This window comes from Budorcas taxicolor, chromosome 16, assembly GCF_023091745.1.
Source record: "Budorcas taxicolor isolate Tak-1 chromosome 16, Takin1.1, whole genome shotgun sequence".
NCBI lineage: Eukaryota > Metazoa > Chordata > Mammalia > Artiodactyla > Bovidae > Budorcas > Budorcas taxicolor.
Window position 1 is genome coordinate 13,232,461 of NC_068925.1, and position 26,380 is coordinate 13,258,840.

Below are 26,380 nucleotides of genomic sequence, written 5' to 3' on the forward strand. Positions count from 1 at the left end.
CCTGTCTTTGCTGAATAGGAAAGAATTTGTTGTGTGGAAGGTAGTGGTGAAAGACTGGAGAGACTCCTCACGTGGTGATATAAATGTTCAGTGGTAACAACCATTGTAGGGAAGTGTGTGAGATGCAGCATCCATCCAGTAATTACATAGTTTGCAGTATATATGCCATCAGCTGATTTATCTATAAGCATCCTATGTGAACTTTGTTCCTGTATATTGGAATTCACTCTAGGGCTAACAACTTCTAGTTTGGCCGTGTTCGTTCTGTTTTTAAGTGAGGGTGATAAATGGTAGAACTGAATAATCCGCAGGTTTAAGAATATATTTTAATTGATGTAATTTTAAGTTTCGTTAGCCTTATCTTGGGCAACATTCTAGTAACTATGAATAGCAACGCTGCTGCTGCTAAGTCACTTCAGTTGTGTCTGACTCTGTGCGACCCCATAAACGGTAGCCCACCAGGCTCCCCTGTCCCTGGGATTCTCCAGGCAAGAACACTGGAGTGGGTTGCCATTTCCTTCTCCAATGCATGAAAATGAAAAGTGAAAGCGAAGTCGCTCAGTCATGTCTGACTCTTAGCGACGCCATGGACTGCAACCTACCAGCTCCTCCATCCACGGGATTTTCCAGGCAAGAGTACTGGAGTGGGCTGCCATTGCCTTCTCTGATGAGTAGCAATAGAAATCGTAAAAAATTTTCTCACATTTACTTCATTTGCATTGTATTTCTTAAGTAAGTGACTAAAACTTAATATATTGATGTTTTATAGGAAGTAAAGAATCTTCCTGCAGTGCAGGAGACCTGGGTTTGATCCCTGGGTTGGGAAGATCCCCTGGAGGAGGGCATGGCAACCCACTCCAGGATTCTTGCCTGGAGAATCGCCATGGACAGAGGAACCTGGCAGGCTACAGTCTATGGGGTAACAGAGTTGGACACGACTGAGTGACTAAGCATAGCACATATAAGAAGCCGGGTTTGGTGTCACTAATTTATATTTTATTTTGTAGGCCAGTTCATGGGTTGATTTTTCTTTTCAAGTGGCAACCAGGAGAAGAACCAGCAGGCTCTGTGGTTCAGGACTCCAGACTGGACACAATCTTTTTTGCCAAGCAGGTATGGTCCTTGGACACTCTGAAGTCTCAAGAGCAATGCTTTTTATAAACAGGATTCTTTTCCACCTGTGTGTTTCTAGTGTAGCAGTTCTCAAGTTTCTTGGTCTTAGGATTCTTTAACATTCTTAAAATTATTGAGATCCCCAAAGATCTTCTTTATTTGAATTTTATTTATTAATATTTATCATTTAATATTAAACTGAGACATTTAAAGTATTTATTAATTGATTTAAAAGAGTAAATTCTATAAATGATAACATTCTTTAAATAAAACATATGTATATTTGCCAAAGCAAAAGAGTAGTGAAAAGACTGCATTGCTTTACATTTTTGTAAACCTCTTTAATGTCTGGGTTAATAGGACACAGCTGGCTTCTCCTATCAGCTTTATTCAGTCTATTGCAATATTTTTGTTTTGTCTTGTTTTCATTTGAAATATATGAAGAAAATTTAGTCTCATACGTGTATATAGTTCAGGAGGAAGGAGTATGTTCATTTCTTTTCTAGGAAATTATGGATATTCTTTGATATCAAAACTCCAAAAATGTTCTTCTTCTAAAGATTGGTTGCAATGTGAAATCTGAACTCATATTAGTAAACTTTGTACTTCGTTTTATTAAAATCCTTGGGTTTATCTTGCTCTTCAAAAGGATCTTTTACTCATGCAGCATCTGATAACATTGTGTGTTGGTCATTTTGAAAATTTACCAACTGATTTTGATTTTGTAAATGTTAGTACATATGATTATACACATTATAACAAGTCACATTTATTAATATCATCATCTGTATCATCAGAAAAACTGTTCAGTGTCATAAAACTTTTAAACTCACAGAGGTGGATCTAAGTCTTATAAAATTCTAATTTTCACTTGAAAGTTTAAATTTTATCAAGGATACCAAATATTATCAGGTGTTTTCCTTGAAGTGACAGACTCTATTCACACATTTTAAGAAAATATCTGCCAGATACAGTCTGAACAACTGTATTTATCTGCCATATGTCCGTTCAAGTAAAAATTATGTTCCTGGAGAAAACTTAGCTGACAGTTCAAACAGTAGCAAGGGTGCCTTTCCTGGAATTGACTGGCATATTTTGGTTTATAGTAGAAGTGCTGTATTTGTATTTCCTGTTTCACTCAGCAAATATTAAAGAATTATACTCTGTGGTCAAAATGAAATTAAAATAATTTTTACTGCTTTATCAAAGATGTTCTTCAGTAAAAACTGGTTTTTGTTTTGCTAGTTTTTAGAATTATACCTATGTGTCAGTGAAAGAATTTAGTACCACTGCCTAAGTATGTTAATAAAATACTTAACAGTGTTACCCACGATTGCTTTTGTGCTGCAGTGGAAATATGAAAGCAGGGGAAAACCAAAGACTGTCCTGGACTTATCATGGAGACAATTTTGAGCTCACAGATCCCTTGCAAATGGTCTTAGAAGTTCCCAGGGGTCCAGGTATCCCATTTTGAGAACTGCAGTTCTAATGTATACAATAAACATTTAAGCAACATTATTAGATGCCTGCATATTTTAGAGTCCATTGTTTGGAAAAGCTGGAAAAGAGAATGCTGAAAGAGGCTCGATTAATATATAAAATCTAAGCTAAAGATGATTGCATTTGTTTGAAAATAGCACTGCTTTCTAAGACTCAAAAGATTAAGATAAACTGTTAAACCTTTAGAAAGGTGGAAACAGTAAAACTGTTAATTCTCATTACTGCCCTTTTAACCAAACGTTTCCTATTCCACTTTGTAATTTGTTTTTCTTTTTCCTCTTCTTTTATTACTTGTTTTCCTCCCAACTTTTAAGAACGGAGTGTTTTTAGAGAAATTAGAATTTTCTTGCTTTACTTAAAGGATTAGAAAAACATTATTTTATCATTTTGTAGTTAAAGTACTTAAGTTACAGAAATGTCATGATGAGTGCATATACACCTGTGTCTACTAACCCCTCCCAGCAGTTTGACTCATTCATTAATCATCAAATAGTTGTTGAGCACTTCCTTTGTGCTGGACTTTATTTTAGATACTAGGGGTATAATGGTGGGTAAGACAGGCATGTCTCATGTATTACTGTCATGATAACCGTACCAATGGAAGCCAGTATTTACCATTCCTGTTGTGTGCCAGATATTGTGCTTTAGACTATATTATTTATTTAATCCTTGCAGCAGCCCTGTGAGGTTGTTATCCTCATTTCACAGATGAAGAAATTGAGGCCTAGAAAAATTTACTTGGCTGAGGTCCCACAACTAGTACATGGTGGATCCAGAATTTAAACCCAGGTCTAAAGCCCAGGTTTGTGGTTTCACATTCTGTACTACCTCCCACATTTTCTATCCATCTGTTGACACATTCTTATTATCATTTTTTTAACTGAAGTTTGACTGTTGTGCAAAATATTTTGCTGCTTTTTTCACTTAAAATTTGATTTTGTTCCATTTCAGTGCACATAACAGTATTAGATAACATACTGAAGGTTTATTAGGTACTTACATATATCTTATTTTTTATTATTAATTTACTTGTAGTAACTGATCCTCACAACAACCCTATGTGGTTTTACAACTTCCTCATTATTTCACAGATGTGGAAACTGAGTCCCAGAGAGATTAAGAAACTTGCCCAAGTTATGCAGCTAGTCAGTGGCAGAGCTGGGTGCAAACCAAGGCACTGCTACGTTGAAGTCCATCCCATGTCACACCACTACTTCTTTTAAAAGCATAGATCACTCAGTTCAGTTGCTCAGTCGTGTCCAACTCTTTGCCACCCCATGGACTGCAACACGGTAGGCTTCCCTGTCCATCACCAACTCCTGGAGTTTACCCAAACTCATGTCCATTGAGTTGGTGATGCCATCCAACCATCTCATCCTCTGTCGTCCTTCTTAGTATAAGTGTCCTGTAATTTTTTAACTCACTTCTTAAGGGTAAACATTTTGAGATTCTTCTCATGTAATGCAAATAATCCATTTATGAGTTGTAATACTTTATATTTATATAAGTACCATTGTACTACAATAATTATAATCATAGTGTGTGATATTCTAGATAGTACAGAAGAAGTAGGGAACAGACAGTTTCATCCTTCAGGTGATTTTTCTAATTTTTAAGAACATTTTTGTTATTTCCATATGGAATCACATCAATTTAGAGAATGTTACTGCCTGTCTTACACTAATCATATGCTGTAATTGGAAGTATGCAGGTGTGTGGGTCATTGATTAACAAAATATTGAGAAAAGAAATTGTCTTCTGATAATGATTATTTGTGTTTAAGGATCCAAGAATGACCTATTTGGTAATGCTTCTCTGCAAAACATTGTTGTCTCACTGCTGTTTCAGCGATGAGAAGCTGAGGTCTGTTTGTATTGGGTGTGTTTGTGACTCCGCCTGTTCAGTCTTTCAGGAAAGATTGGTTGTGTGTCTGCAATGTGCCAGACACTGTGACAGGTGCTTGAGAGACAAGCAATGGTCAGGATCCCTGCCCTCGAAGGTGTTTAGAGTTTAGTGGAGGAGATTGGTTAAGCAGTGAAATGAAAAACTATAGTGGAAATAAATGCTGCATGGAGTGAACCATCTTGTGAAGTTTGAAAATAATCTATTAAGAGTACACTCACTTTGGACACTAACTGCAGGGTTTTGGGTCTTCAGTCCACCTTCCCTTCTGACACTTGCAAGTTTGGGGAGTCCCCAAACCCATCCTCAGGTTCTGTAGCTTGTTAAAGTCATAGACCTTACCATAAGCTGTGTAATAAACTATGTTTTAGTCACATGATGACTTTATTACAGTGAGAGGACAGATTAAACTCAGCCATGTGAAGAGACACATGGGTCAGAGGCCAGGAGCGTTCTCTGTACACTGCTTCTGGTTGTCTTCTCCCAGGGGAGTCACAGACAGCACCAACTTCACTGGCGGTGATTGTGACAAAGTGCGCAGTATTCAGGCCATCTCAGCTGATTCCTGGGATCCAGTTTTTAGTGGCCCTCAGTCTCCAGCCACATGAAGGCTGAGCCATTGATCCAGAACCCATCCCAGTCACATTGTGAGACTGTCTGTGTGGTGCCCAGCCCCCAGGTGAACACAGACGCTTTTACCAGGCATGGCTCTTCATGAGCTTAGAGATTACCTCCCAGGAGCCAAGGGCCAAGGCCAGGCCTCTCTTAGGGCGAGGCTAAATTCTTCACTACACACATGAAAATGGGACTGACCTTTCAGGGAGATCTGAGAAAGCGTCCCTGAGTAAGTGACAATTCAGCTGAAATCTAAAGGTTAAGCAGGTATTAAGTGGGGGAAGGAAGCTGAGGATCATCCCAGATTACTACAGCTGTATGATAGAAAGGAGTAGGGCTGGTAGCGTGTACTGGAAGAAGGCCAGTACAGCTGGACTAGAGAGAACACGGGCAGGGTGGCAAGAAATACAAGCAGCACGTGAGTCAGGGTTTAGTCTGATCAACTGTAGAGAAACAACGGTTTATGAGAAAGACAGGTTTTTCTCTTTCCCATCCACTGTCAAAGCCAGCAGGGTAGCAGGCTCTTTTGCTTTGTTCCGTTGTATGTGCTTTCTATTCCAGAGTTACTTCTTGGTCCGAGATGATAGTTGGAATTTCAGCTGTTTCTTCTCAACTCCACATCCTTGACAGTAGGAGAGGACAGCACCCTCCTTTTTGACGGACGTTTTCTAGAATTTGCCTATGCCGCCTGCTTCCTTCTCTTTGGCTAGAACTCAGTCATATGACTACTTAGTGGCAGAGGAGACTGGGGAGCTGTCTTCATTCCAGGTGAATGTGGACCCAGATATATGTGAGTCCTTTGTTCTGGAAGAGGGAGAAGGTGGATATTAGAGACTGACTCCCCACTTCCTGCCAAGGTGCCAACAGAGGCGAATCATGCTTGAGCCCTTTGTCTGTATCCTAAGAGCAGTAGAAGTTTACTGAGGTGTTTTAAGAAGGGTGATATGATTAGATTTTCATTTAGAAGAGATCACTTTGGCTCCAGTGTGGGGAATGTGTTTGAAGAAGAAGGAGTGGTATAGGGTATGAGATGACATAGCAGTTAATAGACTTCTGTAGAAGTCCATGCCAGAGTAGGTAACACTCCTAGTAGGGATAGATGTGAACAGATTTGAGTATCACTTAAGAGATAAAGTAACTAGCACCTTTAATGTGTAATGATTGGGAGTGACTAAGTGAAGTCGTTCAGTTGTGTCCGACTCTTTGCGACCCCATGGACTGTAGCCTATCAGGCTCCTCCATCCATGGGATTTTCCAGGCAAGAGTGCTGGAGTGGGTTGCCATTTCCTTCTCCAGAGGATCTTCCTGACCCAGGGATCGAACCTGGGTCTCCCACTTTGCAGGCAGGCACTTTACCATCTGAGCCACCAGGGAAGCCTTGTGGGGGGTAGTGACTAAGGAAGAGAGCATATCAGTCGATGATGCCTGTGCTTTGCTTTTCTCCTTTTTAAAAAATGGACCTTCCAGTACACGAAATGGAATTACTGTTATCCCTGATTGATGACATACATTCCTGCCCTCCTTTACTTTACTCATTTGGTTACTTTATAACTAGTAAGCACCTTAGAACTCACCCTAGTAAACCTGCCCAAGTAAACCTACCATCTGTCATTCCCTGTGTCCCCCCATATGACTTTCATCCTCCGTCCCTTCATCTGAGTAACCTGCATGTTGAATTCTGTATCTCATTTCCTTGCTTTCAACTTTATGTAGTTTTTCTAATCCTGAAATGGCTGCGTATGTATAAAATTTTAACTTTATAAAAGGTATCATGTTCTGTGTATTTATTAATAGTTATGGGGGACTGACTTTTTTAGGTTAATTTTATATTAAGGTTTATCCAACTTACTCTGCATGGTGTACAATAGTGATTGCATGAACATGCATGAAAAATAAGCAGTTGTGTGCTGTTGTTTAGTCACTAAGTCCTGTCCGACTCTTTTGTGACCCCATGGACTGTGTAGCCCACCAGGCTCCTCTGTCCATGGGATTTCCCAGAGGAGAATACTGGAGTGGGTGGACATTTCCTCCTCCAGGGGATCTTCTGATCCAGGGATGGAACCTGTGGCTCCTGCATTGGCAAGGAGACTCTTTACCACTGAGCCACCTGGGAAGCTTAAATAATTGTTTTCTTTTCATAAATTAGTGTTTTAGTTTTCATTTGCATCACTCTGAACTGTGCAGCTCTACTTGTTTTTGTACATCTATTTTATCTCCTGATGTGTAACCAGAAGTACCATACTACTTCATCTGATAGGTAAATGTATAACTTAAGGAGGAAATATCAAAGAGCTTTCTGAAGTAGAGGCTCTAGCTTATACCTGTACTAGCAATTACCGTGCAGCCACATACTCCAGTATGCGGTTTTTGTTAGACCTCTTTGATTTTTGCCAGCCAGCTCATTCTAAAATGGTTCTTCTTCGTGGCCTGAGTTTACATCTCCCTGGTCACTAATCTTGCTGAAAGGGTCTTGATGCCTAGTGGCAGATGTGTTTGTTCTGTGAAAGTCTTAAGTTACTTTTCTGTAGGATTAATTAATGTACTTTTCTTTTTTATTTATAGGCATTGTTTATATATTCATGATACTGCTTCTCTGAATTGGTACTTTATTGTTTTACTTTTTATGGGTGTTTTTTGATAATGGAAATTTGTATTTTAGAGCTTGTACCTTTTGTATCTTGTTTAATAAATTGTTATCTATCTGAAGTTATGAAAGATATTTACCTATGCATTTAAGTTTTAATTTTTGATATCTATGTCCATAATTCATCAGGAATTGGATTTTGGTATATCATGTGAGGTAGGGTTTCAATTTTACCTTTTTCCCACCTGGATCACCCTTTTTTTGAACATCCATATTTCCTTATCTGACATGCCACCCCTGTTGGATATGTGTTCCATACGTGTGTGTGTGTTTCCTGAGTTGTACTGATCACTTTTGTCTGTCTCTGCCAATACCACCCTGACTTAATTCTTTTCACTTCTTTATAAGTTCTTGTATCTAATAGGTCATGTCTCCCCTACCTGCTCTTTTTTGGAAATATCCTTCCTATTCTTGACCCTGTGCTCTTCATATAAATTTCAATCATCTTATCAACCTGTAAGAAAACTTCTATTGGAATTTTGACTCTAATAACATTGAATATATATATATCAACTTGGGGAGAATTTATATCTTCATGATATTAAGTCACAAACATAATATGTTTCTCTATTTAGACCTGCTTTTATTTATTTACTTTTAGATGTGCTTTTAAGCTTTTATTATCTTTAATATGTTGCATAAAAGACCTTGAGAAAGGTCTTTTACGTTTTTGTTAGAGTTATTTTAATTCCTTAATATCTCTGTTATAAATCATCTTTTCTTCAATTGCATTTTCTAGATGTTTGCTGCTAGTATAAAATAATTAATTTTTATGTCTTAATGTTTAGCCATCTTCCTCAACTCTGTTATGTTTGTTATTTGTTGGTTTGAGAGAAGTGTTTCTATCTAAATTACTATATCATATAATACCAGTTTTATTTCCTTAGTTTGAATCCCTGTGTCTCTAGTTTATTTTTCCCATCTTATTGCCTGGTTTAAACGTCCAATAAAATCATTGTGATTTTAGAGGGAATGCTTTTACCGTTTCCCATTTCAGATTTTTTTTCCTTTTTCGGGTAAGGACATTCTTTTAATAATTTAGTAAGTGTCTTTATTATGGAAGGACTAAGTTTTTTCAAATGCTTTTCTGCATCTATTAACATGATCGTTTTTATTTTCCCTCTTAATAGGTTAAAATGATTAGTTACGTTTATAAATTTTTCTAATATTAAATCATTCTTTCATATCTAAGATAAGCCCAGTTGGTCATGATATGTTCTCTTTTTATGCACTGTTGAATTTAATTCAATATTTGTTTAGAGGTTTTTTCAAGCATCTATATTTTTGAATGAAATGGGCCTTAATTTTCCTTTCTTGTAATGACTTTGGCTAGTTTTAGTATTAGAGCTGTGCTTATTTCATGAATTGGGTTGAAATTTCTTCTTTTTTGTAATTGTCCTGAAGAATTTGTATAAAATTTAAATGATCTGTTTCTTCAAATTTTGATAGAATTGGCCTATGAAATCATCTGTGCCTGGTATTTTCTTTGTGAATGTATTTTTAACTACTGTAGCCATGTGCTAGTTAAAAGACTTATTTGGGCTACTTATTTTTTCTTGACTTAGTTCTGGTAAGATTCTTTTTTAAATTTCTCCATTTTAGTTTAAGTTTACAAAATTGTTTTGTATGATTGTTATTCGTATCCCCTTATTTTGTTTTAATCTTATTTTTAGTTGTATACCTGACACCGTGAGTTCTGACTTGCATATTTGGGTGATCCTGGTTTTGTTTACTCCATTAACCTATTGCCCTTTATTATTTCATACTAGCATTAAGGTGGGGCTTCCCTGGTGTCTTAGTGGTATAAAATCTGCCCGCCAATGCCGGAGACATACGTTTGATCTCTGGGTCAGGAAGATTGCCTGGAGAAGAAAATGGCAACCCACTCCAGTATTTTTACCTGGGAAATCCCATGGACAGAGGAGGTTGGCAGGCTACAGTCCATGGGGCTGCAAAAGAGTCAGAGATGGCTTAGTGACTAAACAACCATGAACTTTAGGGTTGGAGAAGGAAATGGCAACCCACTCCAGTATTCTTGCATGGAGAACCTTGTGGACAGAGGAGCCTGGTGGGCTGCTGTCTATGGTGTTGCACAGAGTCGGACACGACTGAAGCGACTTAGCAGCAGCAGCAGCAGCAGCAGCAGTAGCAGCAGCATTAGGGTAGCAACCCAGTGGATCTTGTTTGTTTTTAGCCATTTTCAATCCTTCCTGTAAGTTGTATTAAACCAAACCTTTCTGAATCACTGTTTTTACTGCTATTTCCTATTTAAAATATCTTACTCCTAGGGTAAGCTCCTAATTGCTTATCAATACTGATTTAGTAGATGACTAATGACCCCATACTCTTGTCTACAAGCATACTAATACAGGCAGACCAATATACTTACTGTATCAAAGATCTCATCTTAATTTGTTCCTTTTTGTACCCTTTTTTCTTCCTAGAATGAATTCCCTTCTCTGTTCTCTAGGTTCTACTGTGCTTTCAGTGCTCTCTTAAAACTGGTGGTGGGAAAAACTGGCTCTTGCTCTGGTGGGCAGGGCCTTGCTCTCAATAAGCTTTAATCCAAGTAGATTCCCTCCCTGGTAGTTTTTTTGGCCTGAGGCGACCCAGCCCTCTGGTCTGCAGGCTTATGGTCTGGTTAATGGTGACCTCCAAGAGGGTTTATGCCAAAGGGGACCTTCCCAGACTGCTGCTGCCAGTACTCCCATCCCTGTGGTGAGCCCCTGCCAACCCACACCTCCACAGGAGACCCTTCAACACTAGCAGGTAGTTTTGGTTCAGTATCCCGTGGAGTCACTGCTCCTTTCCTCTGAGTCTTCGTGCACACAAGGTTTTGTTTGTGCCCTCCAAGACTGGAGTCTCTGTTTCCCCTAGCCTGTGAAAATCTTGTAATCAAATCCTACTGGCCTTCAAGGTCAGATTCTCTGGGGATTCCCAGTTCCTTTGTCAGATTCCTGGACTGGGAAGCCTGATGTGGGATTCAGAACCTTCACAACAGTGGGAGAACTTCTTTAGTATTATTTTGTGGGTCACCCACTTTTTGGAAATGGGATTTGATTTTATTATGATTGTGCCCCTCCTGCTGTCTTTCTGCAGCTTCTTTGACTTTGGACATGGGGTGTCTCTTTGGTAGATCCCAGTGACCTCCTGTCTATGGCTGCTCAACAGCTAGTTGTGATTTTGGTAACTCTTGCAGGAGGAGATGAGTATGTGTTCTTCTACACCACCGTCTTGAACTGAAAGTCCTGTCTCTGCTTTTTAATGCACTGTCTAGGTTCGTCATAGCTTTTTTTCCAAGGAATAAGCGTCATTTAATTTCATGGCTGCAGTTACCATCCATAATTTTGGAGCAGTAATTTTGGAGCCCAAGAAAATAAAGTCTGTTAATAAATATTAAAACATTATTAATTTATCCTATAGCTATGACTCAGTGAAGATTGACTATAATTTATAATGCAGTACTTCAAGCAGTTTTAGATGTATTTCTCTAGGCATCTGCCATGTTCTTTTCTGTACACCAGGATAAGAAGTTGTTCTCTAGCCTCTGTGTTGTGAAGTCAGGTAGCTGTAGGATCAGGTTGGCAGCATGAATGTGTGAACTGGATTTTGTGTAAGAGGTAGAGAGTGGAAGAGCTCAGATGAATTAGAGAATATATGGCCTCTTCAAGGAATTCAGACCAAATTCCTAAGGTTCTGGGGCAACCCTTCTTGTGACCTCCTAGTCTAGCCTTCCTTCTGTTGTTAAACTCTACTGCTTTATTTAAGTGTGTTACAAGTCAGAATGCTTTTAGTAGAACACTCAGGACTAGTTAAAGATTTAAGCAGTTGGGGACTGTATACATAATTTATACTGCAGAAATTATTTTCTGAAATAAGTTTAAGTTCTTCCAAAAGGATGTATATAAGGTGATTTTTACATGTTTCATGAGGACAAGGACCACATCTCTTACGCTCACTGTGTGTTCAGCATTTATCACTGTGTCTGGCCCCCAGTGGATGTTTCAGTAAATATTTGAACAACTGAATGGCTGTGCACTTTTTAGTGTCTGATAAAGAGTTTTTTGCTACTTCGGTGCAGTATCCCCCCCCCCCCCCCCTTGTCTGCTGTTTTACTTCCCGTGGTTTCAGTCAGCTCTAGCTGAAAATATTAAATGGAAAATTTCAGAAGTAAACCATGAGTTTTAAACTGTGTGCTGTTCTGAATAGTGTGACGAAATCTCATGCTGTCCTCCATCCCTCATGGGGTGTGATGCATCCCTTTGCCCCTAGTGGATGCTACCAGCCCATTAGCATAGGAAAGAACATTCTATTTTTCGGGGTTGGTACTGTGCATGTTTGACGCATCCCCTGGGGGTCTTGGAAGATCTCTCCCAAGAGTAAGACTCATGTGCTGTTTATAGCCTTACCACTTGGTGGCACTAAACTCATTTAAAAACCTGAGGAGCTATATTTATACCCATGCACACAACATAATGACTGTTCTTCACACAAACACAAAACAGGCTGGTAATAAATCATGGACACTGTTTAGTCCTTATTAACTCCAGAAGAGGAGTATCAGTAACCACATGGTTTTCTTTCTCTCTCTTTTTGTTTAACCCAACTTTATTGAAATATAACTGATATACAAAAAACCTGCATATTTAGTGTATACAGTTTGATGATTTTGCATAGAGTTCTTTACTAATCCTTTAAAAAAATTTCTGAAGTGATAGATTACAGATTTGAAGTTCTTAGATGATGGGAGTGTTTGTTAGTATTTTCCGCCGTAGCCTCAGTGCCTAGTGTAGCATTAGGTATAGAGTATGTCTTTAATGTGTCATCATTTTGAAAGAATGTGTGAATGAGTATAAATTTTAACTTCTGTTGACTTCACTCCTACCAACCCAACCCCAGATAATTTTGGCCCAAGATAAGAGAGCCCTAAGTCTTGTTTTAGTTAATGACCTTTATGATGTCTCCTTTAATCATTACAAATTTTCATCCAAATTTACTAAAGAACTGTGATTCAGATCAGAATACATATTAAAAGAAGTCAGTGGCAATGTTAATTGGATTCTAGATCTATTGTTACTTTTCTCTAATCGTCAACCATAAGATAGTTTTGAGTACAAAATACTGTAAGGGGAATTCCAAGAGTGTGGTGTTATTACTGTTTGAAAGTTGGGAGTAAGAGAGTGGTCTCTTGGAAATGGAGAAATGGAAAAAGCAGGCTTGTCAAGGAATTTCTTAAACATACTGCAGTCAAAAGTGTAAGAACTCATGGATGTTTATAAGATTTCAAGTCTGACCACAAAAAAAGTGTAGGAGTGTAAGAATTAATAAAGGAAGATGATTAAAGGATTTTATTTTGAAATCAGGCAAAATAGAAATAATTTACCAAATTGTCAGATCATACACGAATTAACATTTTTGGAAAATGGTTTTTAATTACAGTGTTGTAATGAAATACAGCAGTAGTAATAAATTGTATTTTTAAAAGTAATCTATCAGGTTTAACTTCACAGTGAATCTAGCTGGCGTTTGCAGTGATGGTCTGAGGCTCTTTCCAGCTCTGTAATCTCAGCCCTGAGTAGGTGCTGTAGGGAGTGTGGCAGAGGCCCTTGTCCATGAGTAGGTCATAATCTCGCTGGAGAGACCACAAGTGTGTGGGGAGCCAGCCTCCAGTGTGGGCTAAGTAGACTGATTTTTCACACCAGATCACCTGTCTCTTAGCTCTGTGCCCTCAGGGCAAGTTACTTAACCTTTTTGTTCCTCAGCTTCCACAAATGTAAAATGAGGATAATAATATTACTCCTTCTTCTTAAGTTGTTGATTGACAGGATTAAAAGAAGCCTAGAACAGTACTTGCACATAAGTGCTATCTAAATGTTTTCTTCTCTCAGTAGAATGTAAGGTCCTCACAATTTGTTAAATAAACAGTTAATAGCTAGAGGTTAGGGCTGTAAAGATTGCATTGAAAAATATGTGGACAGTATACTGCCGTATATGCTGTCGTTTTTAGGAATTCAAATGAGGGAAGAAACTAATATAGATTGTTGCATAATTTCTCTAACAGTTACACAGGTAAGTTAGAGTTTGCACTGGATTCTGAAATTTGGATTGAATATTTGAAGGTAGAAACATGCTTATTAGGAAGTGAATAGGAGGGAAGCATAGGCTGTTTGGGTTTTATCAGGTATATTTTAGACCAGGAAATACTGGTTTCGTTACTCTAACTAGATTAGTCTTCACTGATATTATGAATTCATTTAATTTATTTGATTCAGCTCCAGAACTGCATAAAATTCCTGCAAATAGATTAAAAATGGAAATTAATCATGTTTATTATGTTTATGCTAATACTATATTAAGTAAAATTTGGAAGCTATTTTTTTTTTTCATATTTTAGGGGTCAGTGTCACCAGTTGAAAGCTGGGTTTTTTTAAAACACATTGATAATATTTTTCCTTTTATATTTTATAGGTAATTAATAATGCTTGTGCTACTCAAGCCATAGTAAGTGTGTTATTGAACTGTACTCATCAAGATGTCCATTTAGGAGAGACATTATCAGAGTTTAAAGAATTTTCACAAAGTTTTGATGCAGCTGTGAGTACAATCTTATTATTCCTAAAATATCCTGTTTGTGATGGTTCTTATTTTAATAGGCTACTTTTAAAACTTATTTCAGATGAAAGGTTTGGCGCTGAGTAATTCAGATGTCATCCGACAAGTGCACAACAGTTTTGCCAGGTAAAGAGACTTTATATTAAATGAGTACAATATTTGCTGGCTTATCTTTGCCGATTTGTTTCTCACGGTTTTTCTGTTCCCTGTAGACAGCAAATGTTTGAGTTTGACGCTAAGACAGCAGCAAAAGAAGAAGATGCTTTTCACTTTGTCAGTTATGTTCCTGTTAATGGGAGACTGTATGAACTAGATGGATTAAGAGAAGGACCGATTGACTTAGGTAATGTAGTTCCTATTCCTGGCATTTCAATTTTGATGAAGAAAAAAGGATTGGATGTTCACCTTCGTTTCAATGCCAGTGCTGTGTAGGTTTTGAAACAGGAGGTGATGTCCTTAAGCTCTTCAGTCCTTTATGAAACTAAGTAACAGGCAGTGAGGACATGTTGACTACTGTAGTTTCATTGGGACCTTTAATTTTTTCCTATGAGAAAAGTGTTTTTAGTCCCGAGATTACACAATTTATTTTTGATTTTTCAGTTAACTTTTAAAAACTACTTCTCTGGTGCACGGTGATGACCCAGAGAGATGTTATGGGGAGGGAGGTGGGAGGGGGGTTCATGTTTGGGAACACATGTACACCTGTGGTGGATTCATGTCAATGCATGGCAAAACCAATACAGTATTGTAAAGTAAAATAAAGTAAAAATAAAAATTAAAAAATAAATAAATAAATAAAAATAAAATAAAAACTACTTCTTTCAGTGAACTTAACTTGTCATTGATAAGAAATACGATCCCGTCCCTGTCATCTGTGTTAAAATATTTTCCCTTGGATTTAGATCTTTAAGAATCTCTGTAATTCAGTGTTCAACAGTCTATAGAAATGTTTTTCGTCAAAGCTTCTGTTTAAATAGTGCAGTACCGTGCTGTCCTTTGTGCCAAAGGGTGGATTTGCCCTGAGCCCACCCTAACTCCAGCCTTGAGCTCATGATAAATGGTTACTGAGTGAGGCTGAGGTGGTTCCGATCTAGCAATGAGCTAACAGACCCACAAGTTTAACTCCATATTTTACCTCCTTAAGTTCTCTTTGTCTCTTTTTAAAGTTCGGTTTAAGTTCAGTGAAACCTGTTTTTATGAAATCTAATGTTATTTGCTGTTCGCAAAACTTTATACTTCCAGAATGAAAAAAAAACATTTGCAGTTTTATTTTGCTTATTCTATTCTTACTGCCCACACCCATGCCTGGAACCAGTAGTTCATCTCATGCAGATTTACATGTTTAAAAATATTTATTTTTCTATGTTTCTTAAAGAAAATTAATAGAATGTTCTTTTAATTATGTAGAAGTTGGTTTTCTCTGGTTGGGGGTGGATCTGATCTCTGCATTTTTTCTCTTGGCACCTGTCTGGTCAGCCATTCTCTAGTCATTGGATCCATCAGCTATAAAGGACGTAAACTATAAAACAGAACGGCCAGTTTTGCTACACAGCTGGTGGCTATGCTAAAATATAGGTAAAAAGGGAGGATTAAAACAACTGGGTAAAATCAGTTTTGCATTGTGTGTGGATTTTAGTTTTGTTTTGTTTTTTTCCTATAGTTGTGATGGTGGGAAGTCAGATAAGGATTGAATCCCTATTTTGTCACTAACATGAGTGGGCTTTTCTTAGCCCTCAGTTTCATCATCTGTAAAATGAAAGGCAGTCATCCTTATCTCACAGAGACAAGAATTTTACTGAAATAATTCCCTAATTCATTTCTTTCTCAAACATTTGTCTAGCACCTCTAAGTGACACAATGTGACAATGCAAATTATGATAACTTATCATTTCCCTCTAATCATTCCTGAGAAAGTAAGGGTTGAAGCTTAACACAGTTATGCTAAAAAGCTTTTTACTATAATGAGTTTGCCAAAATATTAAAAAAAAGATACTTTGAATAAACTTTTGAAATAATATTGATGTCAAATCTGATATAAATTGCTTTTGCATTTCTTCCTAGGTGCATGCAATCAAGATGACTGGATCAGTGCAGTGAGGCCAGTCATAGAAAAAAGGATACAAAAGTAAATGCTCATCTTATCTCTTCGGCATAACGAACGTCCTCATTTTTAAACATTTCTTTAAGGCTTTTTTTTAATTGTTGTTTTAGCAATACTTACCGAACTTTTTCTTTGGATTGGATTAATATGTTCAGGAAATCATACAGAAAAATCTCTAAATTCTACATAATAATAAGTTATCTTGTCTTTATAGGAGCTAAACATACGCATCCTCTGTTTAGGTAGATACTTTATACAGTTATTTTGTGACGTTTATTGCTTCAGGACTGTCTGTCTTTTTTATGAAATTAATTTTTTTGTTGAGATAATTATAGATTGACATTAAGTTATACAAATAATTCAGAGAGATCCTGTGTACCCTCTACCCTTCGGGAGGAACATCTTGTAAAACTGTGGTACAGTGTCACAGCCAGATACTGACGCTGGCTGATATAGTCAAGATGCAGGATAATCCCATCACTGCAGTGGTTCTTCATGATGCCCTTTTATAGCTACAGCCACTACACCCCTGCTCTGCCACCCCTATCCTTAATCCCTAGTTCTATAATTTTTGTCACTTTAGGAGTATTACATAAGTGAAATCATAAAATATGTGACCTTTTTGAATTGACTTTTTTCACCCAGTGTAATTCTTTGGAGATTCATCCAGGATATTTAGTATTGTCAATAGTACCTTTTTTTCTATAGAAGAGTAGTAGTCCATGGTATAGATAGTCTTTTTTTTTTATTTTTTTTTTGCCCATTCACTTATTAAAGGACATCTGGATTATTTTCTGGTTTTTGCTATTATGAATAAAGCTGCAGTAAACATTTGTGTACATATTTTTATGTGATCATAAATTTTTGTTTCTCTGAGATAATACCTAGCTGTATGGTAAATGCATGTTTAATTTTTTTTTTAAAGAAATTGACAAACTCTTCCAGAGTGGCCGTACTATTTTATTTTACATTTCCACCTATAAGTGGAAATGTATAGTATAAGTGATCCAGTTTCTCCACAAACTAGCTAGGATTTGGTTTTGTCAAAGTTTTTTATCTTAGCCATGTTAATAGGTGGGTAGTGATATTTCATTGTGGTTTTAATCTGTGTTTCCCTAATGACTAATGTTGAAGATCACGCCTTTTGTTTATTTTGTAATTGAATTGTTTGTTTTCTGACTGTTGAGCCTTGAGATTCTTTATATACTCTTGATATCACCAGTCCTTCCTCAGACACTTGGGTGAAAACAGACTCTCCCGGTCCCATCGACTCATCCTTCCACTGTGGTCTTTCACAGAGCAAAAGCTCTCCATTCCAGCCAAGTCCAGTTTGTCAATTTTTCCCACTATGAATTTGTATTTTTGTTGTCCAACCTAAGAAATCTTTGTCTAGACCTAGGTCCCAAAGATTTTCCCCTTTTTCTCCTTAAGGGTTTATAGGATAATATTTTATGTACGAGTCTGTGGTGTATTTTGAGTTAATTTTTGTTTGATGTCAAGTTAGGTCAAGGTTTATTTTTTTGCTTCATATTTTCAATTGGTTTAGCACCATTTGTTAAAAAAGGCTATCCTTTACTGAACTGCTCCTGCACCCTTGTAAAAAAAAAAAAATCCAGTTGGGCACATTTGTGTGGGTCTGTTTCTGGGTTCACTCTTCTGTTCCACTGATTTGTTTTTCTCCTCTCTGCAAGTACCTCACAGTCTTGATTGCTGTAGCTTTATTATAAGTCTTGAACTTTATTCTTTTTCTTTAAAGTTGTTTTAGCTGTTATAGTTATTTTGCCCTCCATGTAAATTATAGTGTAATTTTGTATCTACAAAAGTTCTTGTCGGGCTATTGATAGGAATTGTGTCAGACATCAATTTTAGGAGAATTGGTATTTTTTTTTAACTCAGCTGATTCTTCCAATCCGTGAGCATGATATGACCTTCCATTTACTTGATCTTTAATTTCTTTCATCAGCATTTTGTGGTTTTTAGCATACTAATTCCATACATATTTTTCAGATTTATACCCCAAGTAGATCATGTTCTTTTGACTGATAATGAATGATACTATATTTTAATTTTTAATTTCCGTGTGATCATTGTTAGTGTATAGAAATAAAGTTTAATTTTTTTTCTTTCTTTGTCTTGTATCCTTCAACCTTGCTGAACTCATCCACCAGCTTTAGAAGCTTTTTGTTAATTCCTTGGCATTTCCTACATAGATTATTAGGTCATTTACAAATAGAGACAGTTTTGAATTTGCCTGTTTCTAATTTTGGTTTTATCAGTTTTTAAAGCTTTATATATTTTTGCAGGTCTGTGGTTTTGTGCATGAATACTTATGATCACTATTTCATTTTGGTGGATTGACATTTTTACCATTACACAGTGCTGTCCTGCTCTAGTAATTTTCTTTCCTCTGAAGTTTACTTTATCTCCGGTTCATAGTCTTTTCTTTCAGCATTTGAGAAATATTATGCCACTCCTTCTGGTCTCCATGGTTTCTGCTGATAAATTCAGTTATTCAGTGTGTTTTCACCCTGTAGATATGGTTAACTGTATTTGTTAACTTTATTCCTAGGTATTTTATTCTTTTTGAAGTAATTGTACATGGAATTTTTTTCTTGGTTTGTCTTTCTGATAGTTCGTTATTAGTGTATAGAAATGCAGTAGTTTTTATTAGCTATTAAAACTACTGGGATTCCCTGGTGGCTCAGACAGCTCTAATAGTTTTCTGATAGAGTTTTTAGGGCATTTTGTATTTAGTTTCATGTCATCGGCAAATAGTGAGTTTTGCTTCTTTCCAATTTGGATGCCTTTTATTTCTTTTTATTGTGTGGTTGCTGTGGCTAGGACTTCTAATACTGTATTGAATAAAAGTGGTGAGAGTAGGCATCCGTGTCTTGTTCCTGATCTTAGAGGAAAAGCTTTTTAGCTTTTCACCGTTGAGTATGATGTTAGCAGTAAGCTTGGCCCTTACTGTGTTATGTTCCGTCTATATCTTTGTTAAAGAGTTTTTAATCATGAGTGGATATTGAATTTTGTCAAATAGTTTTCCTGCCTCTATTGAGATGATCATGTGATTTCTCCCCTTTGTTTTGTTGATGCAGTTATCACACTGATTGATTTGTGTATGTTGAACCATCTTTACATCCCTAGAATAAATCCCACTTGATCTTTTTAATGTATTGTTCAATTCAGTTTACTAATATTTTATTGAGAGTTTTTCTATATGTGTTCACCAGGGATATTGGCTTGTAATTTTCTTTATGTGAAGTGTCTCTGATTTTTGTATCAGGGTAATGCCATACTCAGAATGAGTTTGGAAGTATTCCATCCTCTTAATTTTTTTAAGAATAGTTTGAGAAATATAAGTATTAATATTAGCTGTTCTTTAAATGTTGGTTAAAATTCCCCTGTGAAGTCATCTGGTCTTGGATTTTGTGTGTTGGGATTTTTTTTTTTTTTTTGGATTACTGATTGAACTATTGTTATTGTTTGTTGTTTAGTCTTTAAGTCATGTCTGACTCTGTTGCAATCCCATGTAGCCTGCCAGGATCTTCTGTCCATGCGATTTTTCAAGCAAGAAAATTAGAGTGGGTTGTCATTTCCTTCTCCAGGGGATTTCCCAACCCAGGTATCAAACCCACGTCTCCTGCATTGGCAGGCATATTCTTTACCACTGAGCCACCAGGGAAACCCTACTCATTCAATTATATGGCTAGTAATCAGTCTATTCAGATTTTCTATTTCTTCCTGATTCAGTCTTAGAAGGTTGTTTCTAGGAATTTATCCATTTGTTGGCATATCATTTTTCATAATATTCTCTTATGATTGTATTTTTGTAATATTGGTTGTAATGTCTCCTCTTTACGAAGGTTTTCTTAAAATATCAGTTTTTATGGTTAGCTGATTGGTAGATTTGTGTTTACCCCAGAAAATAAGGGAGTAATCAAAATAGGTTATCTTAGTTATAACAGTGTTATGTTTCTTTATTACATTATAAACTGTCATTTTTTCTTAGGTACAGTGAAGGTGAAATTCGATTTAACTTAATGGCTATTGTGTCTGACAGAAAAATGATATATGAACAGAAGATAGCAGAGTTACAAAGACAACTTGCTGAGGTTTGTAGCCATGTGTTTTATGTACAAAGTTCTAGTTATTCTCTCAGGGAAACTGTTTTCTTTTCTTTCCTTCCTTCCTTTCTTTTTCTAAAATATAGATTTAATCAAGTATCCTGAGTGGTTGTTAAGATAATGCACCCTGGAGTCAGGCTTCCTAGATTCAGCTCCTGCCTTTGCCACTTAGTGAAAGTATGATTTTGAATGTATTTCTTCGTGCCTCAGTTTCTTCATGTAAAGTGAAAATAATAGTCTTTACCTTAAATGTTGTTGTGAAAAATAACTGAGATATATATATATATATATACACACACACACATACAAACCACTTCAAAAAAGTGACGGGCAAATAGTATGTACTAAATAAGTGTTCACAATTAACTGTTTACTGTAATTTTATTACATAAGCAAGTTAGAATATATTTGTTACAGAATTAATTGGGCACATTAGAGTCACATGTAATCTTTATTATTCCTTACAATGATTATCTTTCTAGTAAATATGGTTGGCAAAGAGAATTAGTAATAGACAAAGACTTCCGTTTACATTTCTTTGATCACATTTTCCTGAGTATGTTTAAGCACATTTATTCTATAGCTAACAGAAGATTGTAACAATTCAGTACATTATACAATGGATGGTTTTTAGTTAAAAATTCATACATATTGTAGAACACAAAAATTTGAGGAAATACTATTTCTTTCTTATACTTACTTATAAGCTCTAAATAAGTATTTCTTTCATCCTTTAATATTACAGTTACTAAGCTGATATTCCATCACCAATATTAAGATCAAAATTGCAAAATGGGGGGGTGGTCCTAAGATGGCAGAGGAATAGGACGGGGAGACCACTTTCTCCCCCACAAATTCATGAAAAGAACATTTAAACTCTGAGTAAATTCCACAAGACAACTTCTGAACGCTGGCAGAAGACGTCAGGAACACAGAAAAGCAGCCCATTGTCTTCGAAAGGAGATGTTTTATCAACAGTGCTGTATAGAAGGAGAAGTCTTGAGACTACTGTAAAAATAAGACTGAAAACCAGAAGCAGGAGGCTTAAGTCAAAACCCTGAGAACACCAGAGAACTCCTGACTCTTGGGAACATTAATTGACAGGAGCTTATCAAATGCCTCTGTACCTACACTGAAACCAAGCACCAACCAAGGGCCAGCAAGTTCCAGAGCAAGACATACCATGCAAATTCTCCAGCAACACAAGAACACAGCCCTGAGCTCCAATATACAGGCTGCCCAAAGTTACTCCAAAACCACTGACATCTCATAACTCATTACTGGACACTTCATTGCACTCCAGAGAGAAGAAATCCAGCTCCACCCACCAGAACACCGACACAAGCTTCCCTAACCAAGAAACCTTGACAAGCCACCTGTACAACCCCAACCACAGCAAGGAAACTCCACAATAAAGAGAACTCCACAAACTGCCAGAATACAGAAAGGACACCCCAAACTCAGCAATATAAACAAGATGAAGAGACAGAGGAATACCCAGCAGGTAAAGGAACAGGATAAATGCCCACCAAACCAAACAGAAGAGAAAGAGATAGGGAATCTACCTGATAAAGAATTCTGAATAATGATAGTGAAAATGATCCAAAATCTTGAAATCAAAATGGAATCACAGATAAATGGCCTGGAGACAGGGATTGAGAAGATGCAAGAAAGGTTTAACAAGGACCTAGAAGAAATAAAAAAGAGTCAATATATAATGAATAATGCAATAAATGAGATCAGAAACACTCTGGAGGTAACAAATAGTAGAATAACGGAGGCAGAAGATAGGATTAGTGAAGTAGAAGATAGAATGGTAGAAATAAATGAATCAGAGAGGAAAAAAGAAAAACGAATTAAAAGAAATGAGGACAATCTCAGAGACCTCCAGGACAGTGTTAAACGCCCCAATATTCAAATCATAGGAGTCCCAGAAGAAGAAGACAAAAAGAAAGACCATGAAAAAATACTTGAGGAGATAATAGTTGAAAACTTCCCTAAAATGGGGAACGAAATAATCACCCAAGTCCAAGAAACGCGGAGAGTTCCAAATAGGATAAACCCAAGGCGAAACACCCCAAGACACATATTAATCAAATTAACAAAGATCAAACACAAAGAACAAATATTAAAAGCAGCAAGGGAAAAACAACAAATAACACACAAGGGGATTCCCATAAGGATAACAGCTGATCTTTCAATAAAAAACTCTTCAAGCCAGGAGGGAATGGCAAGACATACTTAAAGTGATGAAAGAAAACCTACAGCCCAGATTACTGTACCCAGCAAGGATCTCATTCATATATGAAGGAGAAATCAAAAGCCCTACAGACAAGCAAAAGCTGAGAGAATTCAGCACCACCAAACCAGCTCTCCAACAAATGCTAAAGGATATTCTCTAGACAGGAAACACAAAAAGAGTGTATAAATTCGAACCCAAAACAATAAAGTAAATGGCAACGGGAGCATACTTAGCAATAATCACCTTAAACGTAAACTGGTTGAATGCCCAAATCAAAAGACAAAGACTGGCTGACTGGATACAAAAACAAGACCCCTATATATGTTGTCTACAAGAGACCCACCTCAAAACAATGGACACATACAGACTGAAAGTGAAGGGCTGGAAAAAGATTTTCCATGCAAACAGAGACCAAAAGAAAGCAGGAGTAGCAATATTCATATCAGATAAAATAGACTTTAAAACAAAGGCTGTGAAAAGAGACAAAGAAGGACACTACATAATGATCAAAGGATCAATCCAAGAAGATATAACAATTATAAATATATATGCACCTAACATAGGAGCACTGCAATATGTAAGACAAACGCTAACAAGTATGAAAGGGGAAATTAACAATAACACAATAATAGTGGGAGATTTTAATACCCCACTCACACCTATGGATAGATCAACTAAACAGAAAATTAACGAGGAAACACAAACTTTAAACGGCACAATAGACCGGTTAGGCCTAATTGATATCTGTAGGACATTTCACCCCAAAACAATGAATTTCACCTTTTTCTCAACTGCACACGGAACCTTCTCCAGGATAGATCACATCCTGGGCCATAAATCTAGCCTTGGTAAATTTAAAAAAATTGAAATCATTCCAAGCATCTTTTCTGACCACAGTGCATTAAGATTAGATCTCAATTATAGGAGAAAAACTATTAAAAATTCCAACATATGGAAGCTGAACAACACGCTGCTGAATAACCAACAAATCACAGAAGAAATCAAAAAAGAAATCAAAATATGCATAGAAACGAATGAAAATGAAAACACAAAACCCCAAAACCTGTGGGACACTGTAAAAGCAGTGCTAAGGGGAAAGTTCATAGCGATACAGGCATACGTCAAGAAACAAGAAAAAAGTCAAATAAATAACCTAACTCCACACCTAAAGCAACTAGAAAAGGAAGAACTTAAGAACCCCAGGGTTAGTAGAAGGAAAGGGGTTAGTAGAAGGAAAGAAACCTTAAAAATTAGGGCAGAAATAAATGCCAAAGAAAGAGAGACCATAGCAAAAATCAAAAAAGCCAAAAGCTCGTTCTTTGAAAGGATAAATAAAATTGACAAACCATTAGCCAGACTCATCAAGAAACAAAGAGAAAAATCAAATCAATAAAATTAGAAATGAAAATGGAGAGATCACAACAGACAACACAGAAATACAAAGGATCATAAGAGACTGCTATCAGCAATTATGTGCCAAAAAATGGACAACATGGAAGAAATGGACAAATTCTTAGAAAAGTACAACTTTCCAAAACTGAACCAGGAAGAAATAGAAAATCTTAACAGACCCATCACAAGCACGGAAACTGAAATTGTAATCAGAAATCTTCCAGCAAACAAAAGCCCAGGTCCAGACGGCTTCACAGCTGAATTCTACCAAAAATTTAGAGAAGAGCTAACACCTATTCTATTCAAACTCTTCCAGAAAATTGCAGTGGAAGGTAAACTTCCAAACTCACCCTAATACCAAAACCTGACAAAGATGCCACAAGGAAAGAAAACTACAGGCCAGTATCACTGATGAACATAGATGCAAAAATCCTTAACAAAATTCTAGCAATCAGAATCCAGCAACACATTAAAAAGATCATACACCATGACCAAGTGGGCTTTATCCCAGGGATGCAAGGATTCTTCAATATCCACAAATCAATCAATGTAATTCACCACATTAACAAGTTGAAAAAATCCATATGATTATCTTAATAGATGGAGAGAAAGCCTTTGACAAAATTCAACATCCATTTATGATAAAAACTCTCTAGAAAGCAGGAATAGAAGGAACATACCTCAACATAATAAAAGCTATATATGACAAACCCAAAGCAAACATGATCCTCAATGGTGAAAAATTGAAAGCATTTCCCCTAAAGTCAGGAACAAGACAAGGGTGCCCACTCTCACCACTACTATTCAACATAGTTTTGGAAGATTTGGCCACAGCAATCAGAGCAGAAAAAGAAAAGGAATGCAAATTGGAGAAGAAGTAAAACTCTCACTGTTTGCCAATGACATGATCCTCTACATAGAAAACCTTAAAGACTCCACCAGAAAATAACTAGAGCTAATCAATGAATATAGTAAAGTTGCAGAATAAAAAGTCAACACACAGAAATCCCTTGCATTCCTATACACTAATAATGAGAAAATAGAGAAATTAAGAAAGCAATTCCATTCACCATTGCAACAAAAAGAATAAAATACTTAGGAATATACCTAAAGAAACTAAAGACCTATATATAGAAAACTATAAAACACTGGTGAAAGAGATCAAAGAGGACACTAATAGATGGAGAAATATACCATGTTTATGGATCGGAAGAATCAATATAGTGAAAATGAGTATGCTACTCAAAGCAATTTATAGATTCAATGCAATCCTTATCAAGCTACCAATGGTATTTTTCACAGAGCTAGAACAAATAATTTCACAATTTGTATGGAAATACAAAAAACCTCGAATAGCCAAAGCAATCTTGAGAAAGAAGAATGGAACTGGAGGAATCAACCTGCCTGACTTCAGGCTCTACTACAAAGCCACAGCCATCAAGACAGTATGGTACTGGCACAAAGACAGAAATATAGATCAATGGAACAAAGCAGCCCAGAGATAAATCCACACACCTATGGACACCTTATCTTTGACAAAGGAGGCAAGGATATACAGTGGATTAAAGACAGTCTCTTTGGTGCTGAGAAAACTGGTCAACCACTTGTAAAAGAATGAAACTAGAACACTTTCTAACACCATACACAAAAATAAACTCAAAATGGATTAAAGATCTAAACGTAAGACCAGAAACTATAAAGCTCCTAGAGGAGAACATAGGCAAAACACTCTCTGACTTACCTCACAGCAGGATCCTCTATGACCCACCTCCCAGAATATTGGAAATAAAAGCAAAAATAAACAAATGGGACCTAATTAAACTTAAAAGCTTCTGCACAACAAAGGAAACTATAAGCAAGGTGAAAAGACAGCCTTCTGAATGGGAGAAAATAATAGCAAATGAAGCAACTGACAAACAACTAATCTCAAAAATATACAAGCAACTCCTGCAGCTCAATTCCAGAAAAATAACCCAATCAAAAAGTGGGCCAAAGAACTAAATAGACATTTCTCCGAAGAAGACATACAGATGGCTAACAAACACATGAAAAGATGCTCAACATCACTCATTATCAGAGAAATGCAAATCAAAACCACAATAAGGTACCATTTCATGCCAGTCAGAATGGCT

General features: G+C 36.7%; 1 protein-coding gene across 2 annotated transcripts in view; it reads left to right on the forward strand.

Moving 5' to 3' along the window:
- UCHL5 (ubiquitin C-terminal hydrolase L5) overlaps positions 1-26,380 on the forward strand; it is a 47,098-nt gene that overhangs the window by 11,094 nt on the left and 9,624 nt on the right. For both annotated transcript variants that reach the window (XM_052653666.1, XM_052653667.1), the window contains exons 3-8: positions 1,008-1,113; positions 14,243-14,368; positions 14,451-14,512; positions 14,599-14,729; positions 16,448-16,511; positions 20,500-20,602. In XM_052653666.1, coding sequence (XP_052509626.1) covers positions 1,008-1,113; positions 14,243-14,368; positions 14,451-14,512; positions 14,599-14,729; positions 16,448-16,511; positions 20,500-20,602 — 592 coding nt within the window. The remainder of the gene's footprint in view (positions 1-1,007; positions 1,114-14,242; positions 14,369-14,450; positions 14,513-14,598; positions 14,730-16,447; positions 16,512-20,499; positions 20,603-26,380) is intronic.